At 38.0% G+C, this 16,932-nt stretch overlaps 1 protein-coding gene across 1 annotated transcript; it reads right to left on the bottom strand.

Moving 5' to 3' along the window:
- Window positions 1–4,581: 4,581 nt before the first annotated feature.
- Window positions 4,582–16,442, bottom strand: ASTL (astacin like metalloendopeptidase). The gene is made up of 13 exons (XM_085226109.1): window positions 16,278–16,442; window positions 16,019–16,043; window positions 13,038–13,057; window positions 12,323–12,347; window positions 11,311–11,382; window positions 10,375–10,509; window positions 9,644–9,761; window positions 8,694–8,872; window positions 8,490–8,574; window positions 7,834–7,961; window positions 6,704–6,819; window positions 6,052–6,277; window positions 4,582–4,928 (listed from the first exon to the last, which is right to left on the bottom strand). Exons 1-13 carry the CDS (start codon window positions 16,344–16,346, stop codon window positions 4,894–4,896), a joined length of 1,233 nt encoding a protein of 410 aa, XP_085082235.1. The 5' UTR covers window positions 16,347–16,442; the 3' UTR covers window positions 4,582–4,893.
- Between the last annotated feature and the right edge of the window lie 490 nt (window positions 16,443–16,932).

Genomic DNA, 16,932 nt, shown 5'->3' with positions numbered 1-16,932 from the left:
ACAGTGATGCAAAGAGAGCAGAGCATGGAACAGAATGGAAGATTTGGCTTACGGTTGGAAGAATTCGATATAGGATTGATGAGGGAATAGTGGTGTAAAGGTGGTGTGTGAGGGTTCAGCAACACAGAATCAGAGTCAGGAGAGACCTGAGAAACTGTGCTATTCACTGAGAAAAAGATTGACACCTGTCTGAAAGTCATCAGTCAATATGTTCAGATTAGACTGTGTTCCACAGGACTCACTTAGATCCAGCAATAAGCTTGATCACCACGTAGTTTATGTTGTACAAAGTGTGAATTAGAAACTCTGGTCAGAAGTGAAAGAAGTGTTGCTCTGAAGGTGGATGTTACCTTGTAACCACAGTGTGAGAGGGAAAGTGGAGCCCTCAACTGCCTCCAAGCAGAGCTGCAGTTGGAAAAAGTAGTTGGCTACAAAGGAGAACATCATTTCTATGGAGCAGACACCTGCGGGGCAAGCATCGTCCAGTATAGCATCAGTCTGGTGTGATGGGAACAAGAGGATGATGACTGTATTTAGGTCTATCCTAAAACACAGCTGGATGGATCCTGTTTTTACTTCAGTTTTACGTGCAAAAATGGTCATCAGAGTGGATGCCTCATTTGAGTATTGATTTGAATGCCTGTAGCTGGTTAATTTTCATTTGCATCTTTTTCGGAAAATAGATATTTATCTATATATAGTGTTACTCTATATAAATAGCACTTCATACAGTTTTACTGTTCAAAGCAACATCTTCAATATGCGCATTACTCCATATTCCCTTTTATTGTCATCTGCATACCCTCCAAAAAGGACAGAAAAAGGATTTAAAATTGTTTCCATTGTTCTGGTAATAGCCAGAAACCAAGTTTTCAATTTATTAAAAAAGAAATAATGTTCTCCAAAACAATCTTTTCTGTGCAGAATGGTCATTTTATGCTTACAGGAGAGGGATACTCATCATTTTTTATTTCACTGAGATTGGCTGCTTTTTGAAAATTGAGCTGCGGTTCAGTCAAGATAATGTAAAATTGCAGTATGTTGATTAAATAACAAATTTAATATGTACTAAAATACAATAATAGTTAATATAGGGCAGCACATCATTTTTCTCATGCTTGCTCCAGGCAGTTATATATAAATAAGAAATTTATCCTGATACAACACTTTTCAGCTGTAGATTGTTGTGGTTGGAGCCCTTCTTGGTCAAACAGTGTTAGCTGTCATTGTTTCTAGATGCTGAATTTACCAAGTTCCTTACTTCAGAGACAACAGTCAGTGAAAAAATACGACTAAAATGAAATGTGCAATGTATTACATTAAATGAAATGGATTTAATTTATCAAAGATTAAAAGATATAGAAATAAAAAGAAGAAAATCTATGGGGTTATCTATGTAAAAGCAAAGAGAACATGATAATTAACAAGACGGGAAAGAAAGAATAAAGGGGTATTATTTCTGATACTAGTTTTACAGCTTTCAAGAAAGAGGGATAAAACACACAGATACAGGTAACATATCTTTTCCCTCTCTGTTTCTCCCCATTCTAGGAATGACTGTGAGATAAGTGGGAGGGGGATGAGGATATGCAAAGGGATAGGGAAAGAACTCCAGGACAGAAAGAAGTAGAGGATGCAGGTGAAGGAGCCAACACGCTGCATCATCCCTGCCAGCATGGGTGTTGTGACATATTGCTGCATGGCCCAGGCAGCCTGACGAGCCCCAGGACTGTGCACTAAGACCCCAGTATGGGGGTCCTGATCTTCAAGGTGAGAGTACAGTTGTCTCATGTCTGCATAGTGCCTAGTGGAGAAGAGTTCAGACCACTGAAATTAACACAGGAATTACAGACATATACCTCCCTCAGGTGGGAGGTACTGTCCAAATAATGTTGTTTATAACTGCTGGAAGGATTTGCCTTTTTTCCTGCTGGGGTAACAGGAAAAAGAATTCTACATTTAGTAGCTGCAAGTCTGCTGGCATAAGGGTGTGGGATGTTTCTCTGGCAAGTCTGTGCTGTCGTCTGAGGATAGGCCCTGTGGTGATGCCAGAAACAATGCATTCCTCCATGATCCTCCTGGGTGCAATGTCATGGGAATAGCGTCATGGGAATGGTGTCCCTTGTTATCAATACAGGCTGTTCTTGTAACCCTTGTTCTGCTGCTTCTTTCAGGCTTTCTCACACGTGCACATTTCCATCCCCACAGCATTCCTACCAATCTTCATTTTTCTGTTAAGAATCTCTACGCAAAGACTGGCCTGGCTGGATTGCTATGGATGCAGTTTGGGAGAACTCGTGTCCTAAAAGAGATATTCTCCACCCCTGGTGGATATTGTGTATGTGGAGGCTTCTATATGCCCAAATTAGCTTTGATCAGTGGCTAGAACTGGAATAACAATCAACTTCTTCCTCTGAATCAGCACCCTGAAACTAGAAATCAAGAGAGTCATGCAGTACCTCCAGTGGTATGTAGTAATTGATGGAGTTATCCTTCTGAACAACATGGTTTCTAGCTGCGAATTAGGGTTAGGTATGAGACAAATATTCTGAATCTCTTCCAGCAGTCTACAAGTTGCAAAAAGTTTTAATTCCTCAAATAAATGAGGGGCTCTGGGAAGTATATTTTTGCATCCATAAACCTTAGGAACACACCTTTGCTTCCTTATGGTGAATACCTCCACAAACAAGCCAGACCACTTTGAAAGCCTTTGAAATTCCACCACCATTAAATCTGGAGGGGTAAATAGCACAGCACAAGTTATAAATGTCCATGCTCAGTGAAGGCGGAGGTCACTCCTGACAGGAGAAAGAGATTTTGCTCCATGAAGCTTGCATAAAAGCTGATAAACCAGTAAGTGGGTACTTTTACTTGGAAGCTCTCCAAACTCCTTCATGTACTAGGATTTCTTTAAGCAGATGTTCTCTTTTCTGGCATTCTGTTCTCAGAAGTTTGTTGCCGGATCCTATTCAAGCCACGAAAAAAATTCTATAAAGCTATATATAAATACGTCACTGTAAAAAAAATAAATAAATAAAAACACAACAACAACATCAACAAAAAAACCATTATAGAGGCTCATACAGAAAAATCAGAATAAATATATTGTATATATAAAATATATTGATATAAATATACAAATATTTTGATAGAGACTTCTAGTTTTAGAAGACTACACTCCCATACATAACAACTTAATATCTTAGAAGATTCAAACAGATAGCCCTCATTATCTACATAAAAATTAATACCATTTGTCCTCACTCACTCAGTTGTAGGTTTTGCAGCGTTTCCTCCATTTTGTTTCACAGGGATTCAGAATCATCACTGTTAAATATTTTTCTCTACCAAATTTTTTACAATATTTCACAAGAACTACTCTTTATTTGATGTGTTGATAGCAACACTTGAATGCTAATAACTAGAACAACTAGAAGCTGAACGGGTGTTACAATCTCTGCAAAACTGAAGAAGCACCTGCTCTAAAGCAAACTCAAAATTACTGTCTTAGAAGCCTTTTACACAGCCGTTTGTTGCTGTGGATGAGGAAGCAATGTTCAATGCAATGAGTGTTTCTCTGGTTTTAAAGAAGTGATTGATTACTCATCAAATATTATACTGACCAAGCTTTGAGCAAACTCTTGCAAATTCGGGCTTTTTGGTGCCTCCTATAACAAAATTAAAAAAAAAAAAAGTCAGTAATTTGCAGTATAAGCTTTAATCTGTGGTTCAAATTGATTTCCCACTGCTCTCTTCTAGAAATGTATTTCTGCAGAAAAAAATTCCAAGATTCCCAATGTGACAAAGGAAGAACAGGGAAAAGAAAAGTAATTCTTTTTCTTTCCCTCTCCCCTTTTTTTTTTTTTTTTGTCAGACTTAAACTTACAAGTATTAAATAAGGTTGGCCATATTTTAAGTCTGTCTATCATACAAAAATGAAATATTCGTATATTTTGCTCTCAGATCTGCTAGGAAAAGACAGGCATTTCTCAGTAAAGTGAATGCCATTTTGAAAGTGTGATTACAAGCAAATTCTAAGAAATGAGCTTTCCAGGAGCTCAGCCAATCTTACAGTTCTCTGTCTTCCTTGAATAATCAGAAAAGGGAAGTTTAGTTTCTTGCCTCACAAATTTATTTGCTGAAGAACTGATGTTGTGCATGAACTCTGGCAGCACTGTCTTGTCTACCTCTCGTCCTGTGAGCTTAAATGTGTCTGTGGACTAAAAACTGGGTTATGAATAAAAAGCTCCCTTTAGCTGGCCCCTGTCTAGCAGAACTGTACAAGAGGATGTACCAGTCCTTTATGGCAACAACTTTGTCATGTCCATGTTTCTTGCAATTTAAGGATATAACAGGATCATTTAAGAGAGGTGTCATTTTTGGAAGCTTGAATATCAGGCTGGGAAAAAAAGGCAGTAACTAAAACCTTTAATGCTGAAGATTGTGGAGAACAGAATGTGTGTTTGTAAAGTTGGAAATGTTCTCTCCAGCCAAATGCCTAAACTCATGATGAAGTCAGTGATGCATTTAAAAGTGTGCAACAGTGTGGCTGAATGAAGGTGTCTGATAAATAAGATAACATTGATATTGTGCACAGTTTGAGGGACAATCAGAAAATAGAAATGGAAACAGCTTTTTTTTTTTTTTAAATGAAGCTTTTAATTAAATTGTTAAATAGAAAGAGGTAATAAATTAATTGTGCAGACAAAAGGGATAATACACTAGGATGTATAGAATTCATACATTTATATGTCTTGGGGAAAAAACTTTCCCAAGAAGATGAAGAATTTGATTCTTAATAGAATTAAATTGCATACTGATCCAAGCCAAGATAGGAGCAGAATTGGAAATCCATAATTTCAATATTCACAGAATAGATTCTTCTCCATTAAATCAGTTGTGGATGTTAAATCTTCTTTGGATCCTCGCTGTAAGTGAAATGAAAGAATATTTAGCTTTCAGAGCACTCTGAACAAACAATAGAACCTCTGAATTATGTAAAAGTTAAATCACATTTTATCCAAAAACAGATCATTTTGTAGCTGATGGTACCTGCACACAGCAGGGGGGTTGAAACTAGATCATCATTATGGTCCTTTTCAACCCAGGCCGTTCTATGATTCTATTGTACTCTGTGATACATAAAAGTGGTGTGAAGATTTTTCTTGTTTTTCTTTCCTTCTATATCTACAATTGACAGAAATAGATAATACACAGGCAATATTGCTGTTCAGGTTTGGATATACACCTAAATTACTGCATTTTTCTGTATGGATGTTCTTAGCCCACAACAAATGCAAGGTCATGAGCTTGCTGAGCTTTCCTTCAACTAATGAAGCCAAGCTGCATTACTGAACATATAGTTTGCTGTTGGCTATAGAAATGCACAGTGACATTTCTTTATTCCAGCTGACACATACTAATGTGACAGCCTGTGGCAACTGAATTGTATAGCTGTGACTCTAGTTATTAATTAGACGGGACTGAAAAGAATGTATTTCAGGTGGATAAATTCCATGGATCCTGGTTGTGGAAATACTTCTCTTCTTGCTTCAGGGCTGAGTGACTTGGTTCACCATGAATCTTTCCTGCTCTTAGAACTGTTTGATTAAAAACTCCATCTTTTTCAAAAGAGCAATGTAATTAAATTCTACGTTATGATTTATTCTCATTCTACTGTGCTAGTAACCCTATAAGTAATTTTAAAGTGATCATATCCTTAATGTTGCATACTTTGTAATAGTGTGTATCTGAAAGACAAGGCAAACTGTGAAATCTGGAAATCACCTGGCTGACAATTTGCTCTAAGCATGGCCCTATCTTCCTGAATGAATAAATGGTATCAGTGTAGTACTGATCCATAAGGTCAAAAGCAAGGCAGGAAATAATGGTTTCTGTAGACATTTCCTCACTGTTTTCCCAAAAGACAAGCAAAGAGGAAGATAGATAGAACCCCTATTGACTTGACAGTGATTTTTTTGTTTGTTTGCTTTTTTGTCTGTTTTTTTTTTTTTTTTTTTCCTCTGTGATTTTCCATGTTCTCAGACCTACCAGAAGTAAAGGTGGCTTGGAAACCAGAAGCTGTATCAGCACTATCTGTGACAAACTCTATGAGCATAAGATTGCCAGAAGAAACTATGTCAGTGGGTATCCGTGATCCACAGGTTTTGTCCATTAAGACTGCAGAATACTTGCTGGATCCATCATAAACTTTAACATAATCACCCTGACAGCCTCTGGTTGTCCTCAGCTGAAAGGCACGAAAGTGCAGAGAAATCTGGAAGGCAATAAAAAACAAGCCTTTCAAACAAAGAAGTCACCTATGTGTGTATGAATGTCCTCTAAATGAGACAGAATCCAAACTGTGTCCAAAACCAAACTGAAACTGATTGCCCCTACTTGCCTCTCATCCCCTGAAGATGCAGGATTCAGATCTAATGAGCCTGTGACTGAATGCTCCCATGCTCAGACTGCTTTGTCTTGATTTTGCAAACCTGAAGCCCAATGCATGGAGGTTTTCCAAAATCACAACTCTGCAGTTGTTTTTCCCATACCTGGCTTAAGGATATGAAAAGTAGAGACTAGTTTGAAATCTCTCTTATGAAAAAAAATGTTATATGGCAACTGGCATGCAGAAAAAAAGCCTTACAAAGAAAGATGTAAGTTCAGCCATATACCAAGACCGTTACTAACTTATGATTACCTTTCTGGATCGGGTTCGGATAAGCCAGACACAGTTGATGTTATCTGAATAGTTTCTTGGGTAGTTGGCAGATTTCAGTGACCCAAACGCTGCATCAATAATAGTGCTGCAGCGACCTGGGGGAGAAGCATTTATCTCAGTACCACACTTGCAGAAACTTCCACCCATTTAAAAATCACAGTATCTTTAAAATGTAAAGGTCATGATTTTCCAATACGGCAGCATTCATTTCAAGGTATCAGTACAACTTGATTAAAATGAAAAATCATGTCCTAATTTTCGTATAATACATAAGCATCTCTATCAAAACGAGAAGTGAAGTCATATGCAGAAAAAAAAATATTTTTTATTGATGAACATAGTGTAGCAAGGGATCTCAGGATGAAGTATCTCTTCTGCACCTCTTTAAAGAATGTCAGAGGCTTCATTTTGCTATCTCTGCTCATGTGGTCTTCCACTGGAATGAGGAAGTAATGTGGTGTAAGAAGAATCAAGAAAACTTTGGTGCCTCCACAATACTTGAGTTCTAAGCTTAGGAGGACTTGTGCTTTCCTCTGTGCAAGGAATAATATTCATTCATTGTGTTCACATTTCTCTGATTGTATAGGAGAATTTCTTCAAGCAGAAGTTAAAATTAAGGAGTGAAAAATACATAGATGTCTAGAATGACAGCTTAAATATTTGAAAACTATTAGGCTAAAAGCTGCACAAGATATGAAACTGTTTCAGTTCAGAGGACCTACGGCTCTTTAATTTTGACTCAGGTCTTAAATACAAACTGCAATAAAGGAAAGTGATGTCTGACTTTTTGTGAAGCTGTCCCCTGAGCCCTAACAAACCCAACCATTCATGAAGCTTACAGCGTTATATGCAGTTAAGTCATTGCTGCAGCATTGCAACAGTGAATGTGTTTGATTTATTTTTGAGATAGAAAAATAGTATCTCACTAATCACAGTATTTCTCCAGCTTGATCTTTGCATTCTCTCGCATAATGATCATATGGGTACCATGAATTTAGAGAGTAATCTCATAGTATTTGATGATAAACTGCTGCCACTGCATATTGCTCATACACCTCCACCAAGGAACTGAGTAACCTCAGGTGAAAGGACAGCTTTGAGGAACTTACTGCAATTATAAAGCCTGTTGATTTTGGCCACATCCAAGTTGCTCAGCCCCAGCCTCTGTCCAATATGTACTGATTCATCAGGAACCGGTACAATTGTTGCTTTTCCAGTGGTATTAGTGAATGTGTGGCTGGAAAAATAAATAAATAAACAGATAAATAAATAAATAAATAAATCTTCTTAAGTAAAACAGCATTTAATAGCACTATCTATATCCTTTAGAGAGAAAATAGCAGTTGTATGAATAAGAGGAAAAAGACAGTTCCTTACACACCTATCTGTGACTGATGGCTAACAGGCAGTCTTCTTAGCTATCTAACCCTTTTCTTTTTTCTTTTTCTATTTTTTTTTTTTTTTTTTTTTTTTTTTTTTTCAAATGGCAACGGGAGCTTCTGATGCTTCTACCTTGGTTATTACTGTGGCTCTAACTGCTATCCAATTAGGTTTGATTAAGATGTCCATCAATAAGCTAATGCCTTTCTTTACCCCCAAGCTCAGCTGTGAATGTCTCCATAAAGAAAATCAAAGGATAATGATTTAACCTTGAGGAATGGAAGAACTGAATTGACTCACAATGTTCTACTAGTTGGAAGAGTGCTATAAAAGTTCTAATGCAAGATTTGAGTTTCAACAAAAACAACATCATATTGCTACTTACGGGCCATAGTGCATTACTGAAGAATAGTCATAAGGAAGACCTAGATTGTTGGAGTTTTCAAATTTCTTGAAGTCTGGTCTGTCAGCTGTAATATAAGGTATTGTATTAGTGTATGCTTCTTATTTACTCACTTTAGAGAACAAGGAAGAGCTGGAAACAGAATGATATATCTACTCCTATATAGAGGAAGTCAAAAGCACTTACCTGGGCTGATGTACTCCCACATGATCCTTACATATCTGTCCCTATCACTTCGAGAATGTTCATGCAAAAACCCCAGAGCGTGATCCAGTTCGTGCTGAATAATTCCTTTCCACATGCAGCCTCCTTTCATCACAGATACTGTCTGTCCACCTCCTACTTTTCCATAGTTGGACCAGCATCTGAGATTGAACACCAACAGAAGACTTACAGGATTTTTATTGTCAGACAGGCAAAGGAACAGTATGGAGAACTTTGCTTCACATGAACCTTGCCTCATGTGATGTGGGAGCGGAAGGATTGCATTCTGTCCCCTGGGATAGTGTCTACAAAAAGGCAAAACTGGCCATGATGTAGAAAATGTCAACTATTCATGGTCATCGTTAAGGCCTCCTGAAAGACTTTCATTAGCAAAGAGGCTCCTGCATGCTAGCTTTCTGTACATAGTAATTTTAACTGCCTAGGTAAATATATTTTTATCCAAATTGTTGAATCCTGTATTAGAACTGGAGTTATGAAAAGCACTCTAAACCTGGCATATGTTGAGCAGTTCTCTCACAGGATCAAATTCTGACCCTAAGAATCAACTCTGATTTAGAGAACTCTTTATTTTGTAAGTCACAATTCATCTTGTCTGTGCAAGTAAGGACTACTGTTATAACCTGTTACATATTGTGCTCAAATGGATGTTTTCTGTGTGGTGTAATATGTATATACAACATAAGATACACTCTCCACCTCAAGGCTTTTTTTTTTTTTTAATATCATCAGTCACTTCTGAGTCACTGATGTAACAGTTGCAGCCTTTAACTTGCAGGATACCTTGCACTGTTAAAAAACAAAGATTCTTGTCTAAATCCACACCTTTTTCCTCTTCAAGGTCACACAAGATGTGAATAGTAGGAATCAAAAAGTTTTGTAGAAATAACTTGCTCATTTATCTTTCAACTCACCCATCAGCAGATCTAATGATGAGGTAGTCACGTTCTGTCTTGCGCTTCACAAAATTAATACAAGTCAGTGTTTCAAATTCTGCCATGGCTTCATGAATCCCTTTCACGTGGTTCTCCTCTGGAGAAGAAAAGGTTAAGTGCTATTAAAATATTGTGGGTGCACAAAAACAGGGTAGACGAGGGACATAAGCATTAGACTAGGCTCTTTCTTGCTTCTTGCTTGGTAATTTATTTCATTTCAGGTAGTTAGCCTGGCAAGAGATTCTCCTTTCACAGATTAGTGTCAAAAAAGATTCAAGTGGGAACATTTTATTCTTAACTTCTTGGCTTAAATTGTAGTGATAATTGTTACGACTTCTGATTGTTCATTTGGAGGCAGATGTAGGATGATATTTTGCTAATAAAAAAAATCAGGCCATTCAAACCACATTGCAAATATCATGAATCTTATAAAGGCAGGTGTTCTGGAGATACTATTAGAAAATGTGATTAATGTTGTCTCTAAGAGATTGTATTCAAAACATTAAGGATGCCAAGTGCTCAAGGAAATTTGGTCTGTTGATTTTTTGTAATTTACAATTGATCTGTACTTGCATAGCAGAAATAAATCCTTAGAATAGATTTCATCAACTGTGTAGCCACTGGAAGTAGGTTTCTATCTGAAGCTTATTAGATAAAATCCATTAAAAAAAAAAAAAGAAAAGAAAGAATGTAATGAAATTTATACCCACCATAAGTAGGATCCAAGACATAGGGAATACGAACAATCCCATCCCTGGACTGAGGCCAGTAACAATTGCGACAGTTGATGGCACTGCGGCTCCTTCGAGGGACTATGTCACCTTCTTGCAAGTACCGAGAGCTGTCTGTGGTGAAAAAGAAGGGATGGAAATACCTGAGCCATAGATTGCTGGGAGCTGTCTAGGGCATATTTGGAAAAGTATCATTCTACTTGTGCTCCTTCATATTTTTCCTTCATATCTGCTTCTGTTCAGCATAGGAAGTGAGTGGACTATTTATCCAGATGGACATTCTCCACTTCCCTACACTGTTCTTAGCTAAGAGGCCTGGTGGGGAGGGACAAACTGAAAAGAGTGACATTCATAGAAAACTGTAGGAAAGGTCTGTTTCTACAGGTAGGAATAAAGTTTCAACAATGACATTATCCCCTCCCTGTAAGTGTGAAAAAGCAAAGCTGATAGAAAGTGGTGAATAAAAAGAATGAAGGTGCAGAATATCTAGGGCAGGAGGCTTGAAATTGACTGTTGCTTATATAGAGTCTGTAGTGCAAAGTGATATGATGACTGAAGCAAGTAATGCTTGCACTCAGGCAGTTAAATAACAAGCATCCAATTATCCAGTTTCTAATTTTGTGTCCATAGAAAGACAAAGATGTTGAGGACTAAAGCTGAAGAAGCTGCTTGTGTAGCTCAGTTGCCTTCACACCTGCTATCATCTTCAATATTGACAAGACATTTGAGGTACCGTAGGCCTTCAGCAGATCACCCAGACAAGATGTTCCCTGTGGCCAGTCTCTGAGGGTTTCTTACATATGTATAAGACAGAAAAAATGTTTGCACTTACTGCGCTAAGACATCATACCTTCCCTGTTGCCTCCCCCAAATCAGCAGAAACACTACGTGTAAGCAGAACTCTGATGGCATTACCTTTGTTAACTTCCAAAATTCTGTTAAAAATAACTTCATCTTCAGAGTCTATCTCTGTTGGCGATGGAGAATCTGTGTAGAAAATACAGAGTATCACTCTCTAATTCTCAAGGAAAACCTGAATCCTCATTTGTAACCTGATGAGTTTCCAGGAACTCCTCTTGCTCTGGTCCTGATTACAATGGTGTGTTGAAACTCACTGAGCCTATTTACGTGTTGGCATGGTGTTCAGTCATGTATATCTGCTCAGTGACACAACCTTGCAAACCTCCCAACAGCTGTGGCTATTTCTGCATTCATCTAGTACCAAGAACAATTTCCTTTTAATCCTTCTTCTACCTTTGTTATTTAGTCATTGTATTTTAAATACTTGTTTTTTGGTTCTTCTTAAACCTGTTTTATCCTGTATAGGAGGCCAGAGGGCAATTCTTCTTGTCTACACATTTCTTCCTGGCACTCAGTAAGTGCAGCTTTCCTGCATGCATGCTCCACACACAACCCACTAACACAACAGGATAAATATGGATGGAGAGTAGTCCTGCTCCTTACTGCTGGGTATGCTCTTCTTGAAAAACCCTTGAAATCAATGAAATCAGAACTGAATTCCTATTTCATGAATGAGACTGTTGTCCCCACATAAGCTCAACATCAGGGACTTCTGCGCTCTGTAGTGAGTAAAATCAGCTGAGTCTGAGTGCCTTTCTTTGAGCCTTGACATCAAGAAACAGCACAGGCAGATGGCTCTGTGATTGCTGTTGCTTTCAGAAGTTACTTAAGTTATTAAAATGGCAGAGCCATTTTTAGAAAAATTAACAGATTTTCAGCTAAGCCAAAAAACCGGACATAATCAGAAGACTCTGCTTTGCATGAAATACTCTAGTAAGCGCATTCATTTAAAATTCTTTCCCAGAGATTGACTTGTGTTAAGCATGTATCACTTTCTATAGTAACCGGGTAGTTAACAACTGGTATACTCTAGCAAGTACTTACGTAGAGATGTAATAATACATACCATATATATCCTCTTCTGTAGTAACCTACAGGGACAATACATTAGTTTTATCTCACAACGGATATTATAACATAAATTAAAAAAAAAAATGCAAAGGAACAGAAGGGCTACTATTCTAAGTATCTCCACAGTTTTGAGTTATTTACTGTATCATGGGTAAGATAAGTACTACCATGTTGTGGTAGATATTTTTCTTTGCTGTCTTTTGGCGTACATAGATATCATGAAGAAAACTGGAGACTCATGAAATGCATTTTAAAGCATGTAGCATGTTTCAGAGCTTCTAGCTTCATTCATCTCCCAGCTAGTAAGAGAGAAAATTGGTGAATTCTCTGATGAAATCCCCATAATATTATCCCACATTTGTGGTGATAGGCCATAGCATCTACTGCTTGTAGGGACTGTAGGCTGACCCCTAGCTTGGGGAGGTAATGTTGGTAGCAAAACAAATTGCCATGCTTCCATTGCTTGGCAGAAATTAAAAGCAGATTTGAGTTTTCTCTATGACACCAGAAGAGACAAAATCTTCCTGGGATTGTGTCTGTATTTGGGTATTGTGAAGCAATGAATAGGATAGGGAAGGAAACCGAGCACTCTGGTACTTTTTGTCTGAGAAGACTGTCCTGCTCAGATGGCAATATGGATGGAGTAGATGAGTCTTGAAGTCAATACTGGACACCAAGGTGAACAAAGGAGCTGATTTAGCTGTCCTTACCTGAGTAGATTCTGTTGTTGCTAAAAGAAAGGAAGAAAAAGAAAAGGGACAAGTTAGATTCTGAATGCAACTTCAATAGTATAGGCTCCTCAGCCGATAGAATGCTTTGGCAGGTGCCATTGCTTGAAGGGCTTGAAGTTAGTTGCACTAACTGATAAATTTATGCACAGAAATTAAATTGAGATTTAGACAAACAGCTGTGAAAATTCCTAGCAGTACAGAATCATGATTTATCATCTAAGAAATCAGCAAAGCATTTTGTGAGCTTCAGAGTGAAAAATGTCAGAGGAAATTTGGAACAAATATGCTTTGTCCCCAGATTTCACTGGAAAAGGAGCGGGATAACAGCCCAGCAGTCTTCTCTGGTTTCAGAGAGCCAAAGGATAAAATTATGAAATGGAATGAAGGCTATCATTTAGTGTGAGGCAAATAATCCTGACTTCAGGATATATATGACAGCACCTGGGAACCATCCTTATTTATGAGATATTTTTCTAGTGTGGCATCTTTTGAATTCTGCTAAAAATCTGTTTCTAGATACCAACATGGAAAGGAAAATCTGATATACGGATTTCTGAGCAGAAACTTCTTTGTTACAGCATCGTAAAAGTACAGAAATGGAAAGATTCTCTGAAGGTCATCCAGTTTGTCTAGTTTCCCTAAGGCAGAAGTGGTTTTATCTATGTTACTCTTGACCACTGTTTGCTTGACCTGTTCTTAAGTATGATGGATATGCCACAAATCTTTCTAGTACCTCTTCCATGTTGCTAATAATTGTAGTCTTCTTTGTCCAAATCTAAAACCATTATTTTTATCCCTCCCCAACACCATCGTTATGCAAACAATTTGCATATTACTAAGCCCATCCGTGTTGCTTGACTTTTTGACCATGTGTTTTCAACAGAAGATACAGCCATCACATCTTGCAGCACCTTTCCCTTTTCACAGCTTCCATTGATCTAGGTGGTTATTGTCCAAATGTACTAAGGGGGTTTCTACTATTCAGAACAGATATAGAACCAGTAGAATTGCTTCACTTGAGCCAGAAAATCTTCAATCTGCCTTTCCAGACTGTTACTTCAGAGACATGCTAAAGAAACTCCACTCTGATTACTTCCGTTTATTATATTACTGTTCAGTCAATTCTCATCAAAGAGGTCAATGGTGTCTAAAAAATTCTTCAGGAAAGCACATTTTGAATTGAGCTGACCAGTTTCAGAATTGTGCACAAGAGGCGTTAGTTGACTAGTTGAAGTCAGTGGAAATTATGCTTCAGATTCCTAGGCTTATAAAGTTCACAACACCTTTCTAAAGCTCAGGTAAAACAACATAGAAGGCCTCTACCATGTGTCTGATCAAATTAATTATCTGACATGACACAGATTTTGAAATGATACAGTTCAAGTTTATCTGCAGTGTAAATACTGAAAGATGTCTCAAAAGGCAAAAAAGTAGTAACAACGTTCAAGTAAAACTTGGCCCAGTAACCCTGCGACTTCAAGTTACAGCAAGCATGTCTCTCCATTGCACCTGACAGTTTCTTGCTGCTATTAAGGTCTACCTACGGGTTTATTTCCACTGATCTTCTCTGGAAATCTGTGATGATCCCATTCTATTTTGCAAATTGACAGAAGCTGTTCTGTTAAGCCTTTACTATTTCTTTTCTGTCACAGTACAACGCAAAGCTTTCTCTGACACCTGATGTCCCTTTCTTTTACTGTTGCACCAAGACAGGCAAGGAGGCAAATGAATAGCTAAGTCTTTTCCAAGTGCTCAGTTTAAAGGAAAGATATCAAAATTCAACATAAAAATTGAATTTTCAAGTGTTTAAAATCACATCTAAATTAACCTAACAAACCACATCCAGAAAGTAATGTTAAGCACATCTGTTGGAAGTCATCTGCATTCAGCCCAAAAGTAAATTAGGAACAAGAAAGTTGGTGCTATTATGTGCTCTACAGCTGTCACTCACCAGCAAATTGGTCTTCTGTGTTCACCTGTATTTACCACACATTTAAACTTATATATCTTTTATACCCTTCTGATTCTTTTTCCATTTTTATGTGTTTTGACATAGTGAAGTCAAAGTTTCTGTTCAATCCTTTGCAGCTGAGGAACACAGTAGGAGGCACTCAGACACACAGCTCTGAGTCTTCACTGACTCAGAACTTTCATCTCTCTCTGCTATCAGTAAAATCAATTTGTCAACAGTTTTGTCTACCACAACATGCACATCACTGATGACAGATATTTTCACCATTGCGTCTTTTTTCCCCTCTTTCCTGTGGTCTCTTTCCCAGCCCCAGGTTTCAGCCAAGCAGCTTACAGTAGCACGGTTATGTGTAACCACAAAACTAGCAGCACCACAACACAGCCTGTCATTCATTTCAGAACCTACTACACTGCACAGAATGGCACCTGCAGGACACGTGGTTCTCTCCACAGCACAGATCTCACCTTCTTTTCTCTGTTCCTCACTAAGTAAGAGCAGCATAGATTTTCCTTCGTATCTTTTGTTCTGCTGCACCCAGACAGATCCTTCTGTCTAGCACTACTGCTAGAAACACTGAGATGTGACAGCCTAAACTTTTCCTACCTTGTGGAAGCTCTGCTTTAAACATACCTTAATTTCTCCTTATTTCAGCTGTTATTTGTTTGTTCATTCCATGAAGACACTGGGAAGCCATACACTTGGTAACAATAACTCTCTTTAAAATATATATCTTAGTAAGTAGGCAAAAAGAAAACCATACTCTCACGAAATCCCTTATACATGCAGATTAGTGGGCTGGTTATTCCTGCCAGTATAAAGACTATAATTACACTTCAAGCTTGTAAAAATTGTATACCTGAAGTTATCACCAAAACTACCTTACTTGCATCAGACAACGACCAAAATCCCAAATTGCTGTTATGTAATTTATTTGATACAAAGTCAAGAATTAACATTTGTCTTTAAAATCAGTAGAAATTCTACTTACTTGCTGTGCTGTTTTCATAGGTGTCCTGCAAAATCAATAAGTAAAAGATGTTAATTTTCCTTAGCTCATCAGGACAGCAACAATAGCATCAAAATCAGATCAGAAATAGCAGGACAAAAGAAATAGATTAATTTCATATCTTATTATATTTCTGGTATTTTAGTTGTCAGAAATTTATCAAAATGTGTTTCCACAGCTTAACTCCAGGAAAAGCAAGTCAAGTAGAGAAAAGAGCAGGGCTGCCTGGAACTTCTCTCACCTGAATAGGGAAGCCCAGTACAGAGGGAAGCAGAACTGCAATGAAGATTAGGAGCATTTTCAGATCCATTCTCCAGCCCTGACAGACCTTCAGTGCTTGTCCTAATCTCTATCAGTTCAGGAGTGCTGCTGCTAGATATACCAGCAGGGCCTGCCCTGACAGGGCTCAAAATATCATCCCTAGCCAATGGGGATCCAAGCAGGAAGCAAATTTCTTTTGTAGCCTCAACAGCCTATTAGCCCTAGGGCATCTCCCAGTGCTGCACTGCTGCTGTCACTGTGATCTATGGCATCCCCTGTCTCCACAATGTCATTCACACTGCTCTCTGAACCTGAATCAACCTCATGTTTTGCTACCATGCACCTTCTATGTTTCTTAGAGTTATTTCCTTAAGTACTCAATTTGACTGATACCACATGAGAAGACCTTGCACCTGGAGAGCTTTTCAGAGTACTGTATTGGTTGGATTTTAGATGGTGGGTGACTTGTTCTATATCTCATGCAAAGCACAGAAGGCTGTGACAGTATTCTGCTACTTTGGAACATGTGAAAAATCACTATTCAATGAGGTCATGTCTGCATCTTCCCTGAGCAGATATCCTGAGCAACATAAGCAGTGTTTTCCATTCCCCCATCTATAGAATGATTAACAGAT

This window comes from Meleagris gallopavo, chromosome 5 (genome assembly GCF_905368555.1).
Source record: "Meleagris gallopavo chromosome 5, MGAL_WU_HG_1.1, whole genome shotgun sequence".
In the NCBI taxonomy this organism is placed as follows: domain Eukaryota; kingdom Metazoa; phylum Chordata; class Aves; order Galliformes; family Phasianidae; genus Meleagris; species Meleagris gallopavo.
This window is presented reverse-complemented; position numbering and strand designations above follow the sequence as displayed.

Coding starts and splice junctions, on each gene's coding strand:
- ASTL (XM_085226109.1), bottom strand. CDS start 16,346: ATGGATCTGAAAATGCTCCTAATCTTCATTGCAGTTCTGCTTCCCTCT. Junction 13,058..16,018: donor CTATGAAAACAGCACAGCAA/GTAAGTAGAATT, acceptor CCTTTCTTTTAG/CAACAACAGAATCTACTCAG. Junction 6,820..7,833: donor CAACAGGCTTTATAATTGCA/GTAAGTTCCTCA, acceptor CTTCTCCCCCAG/GTCGCTGCAGCACTATTATT.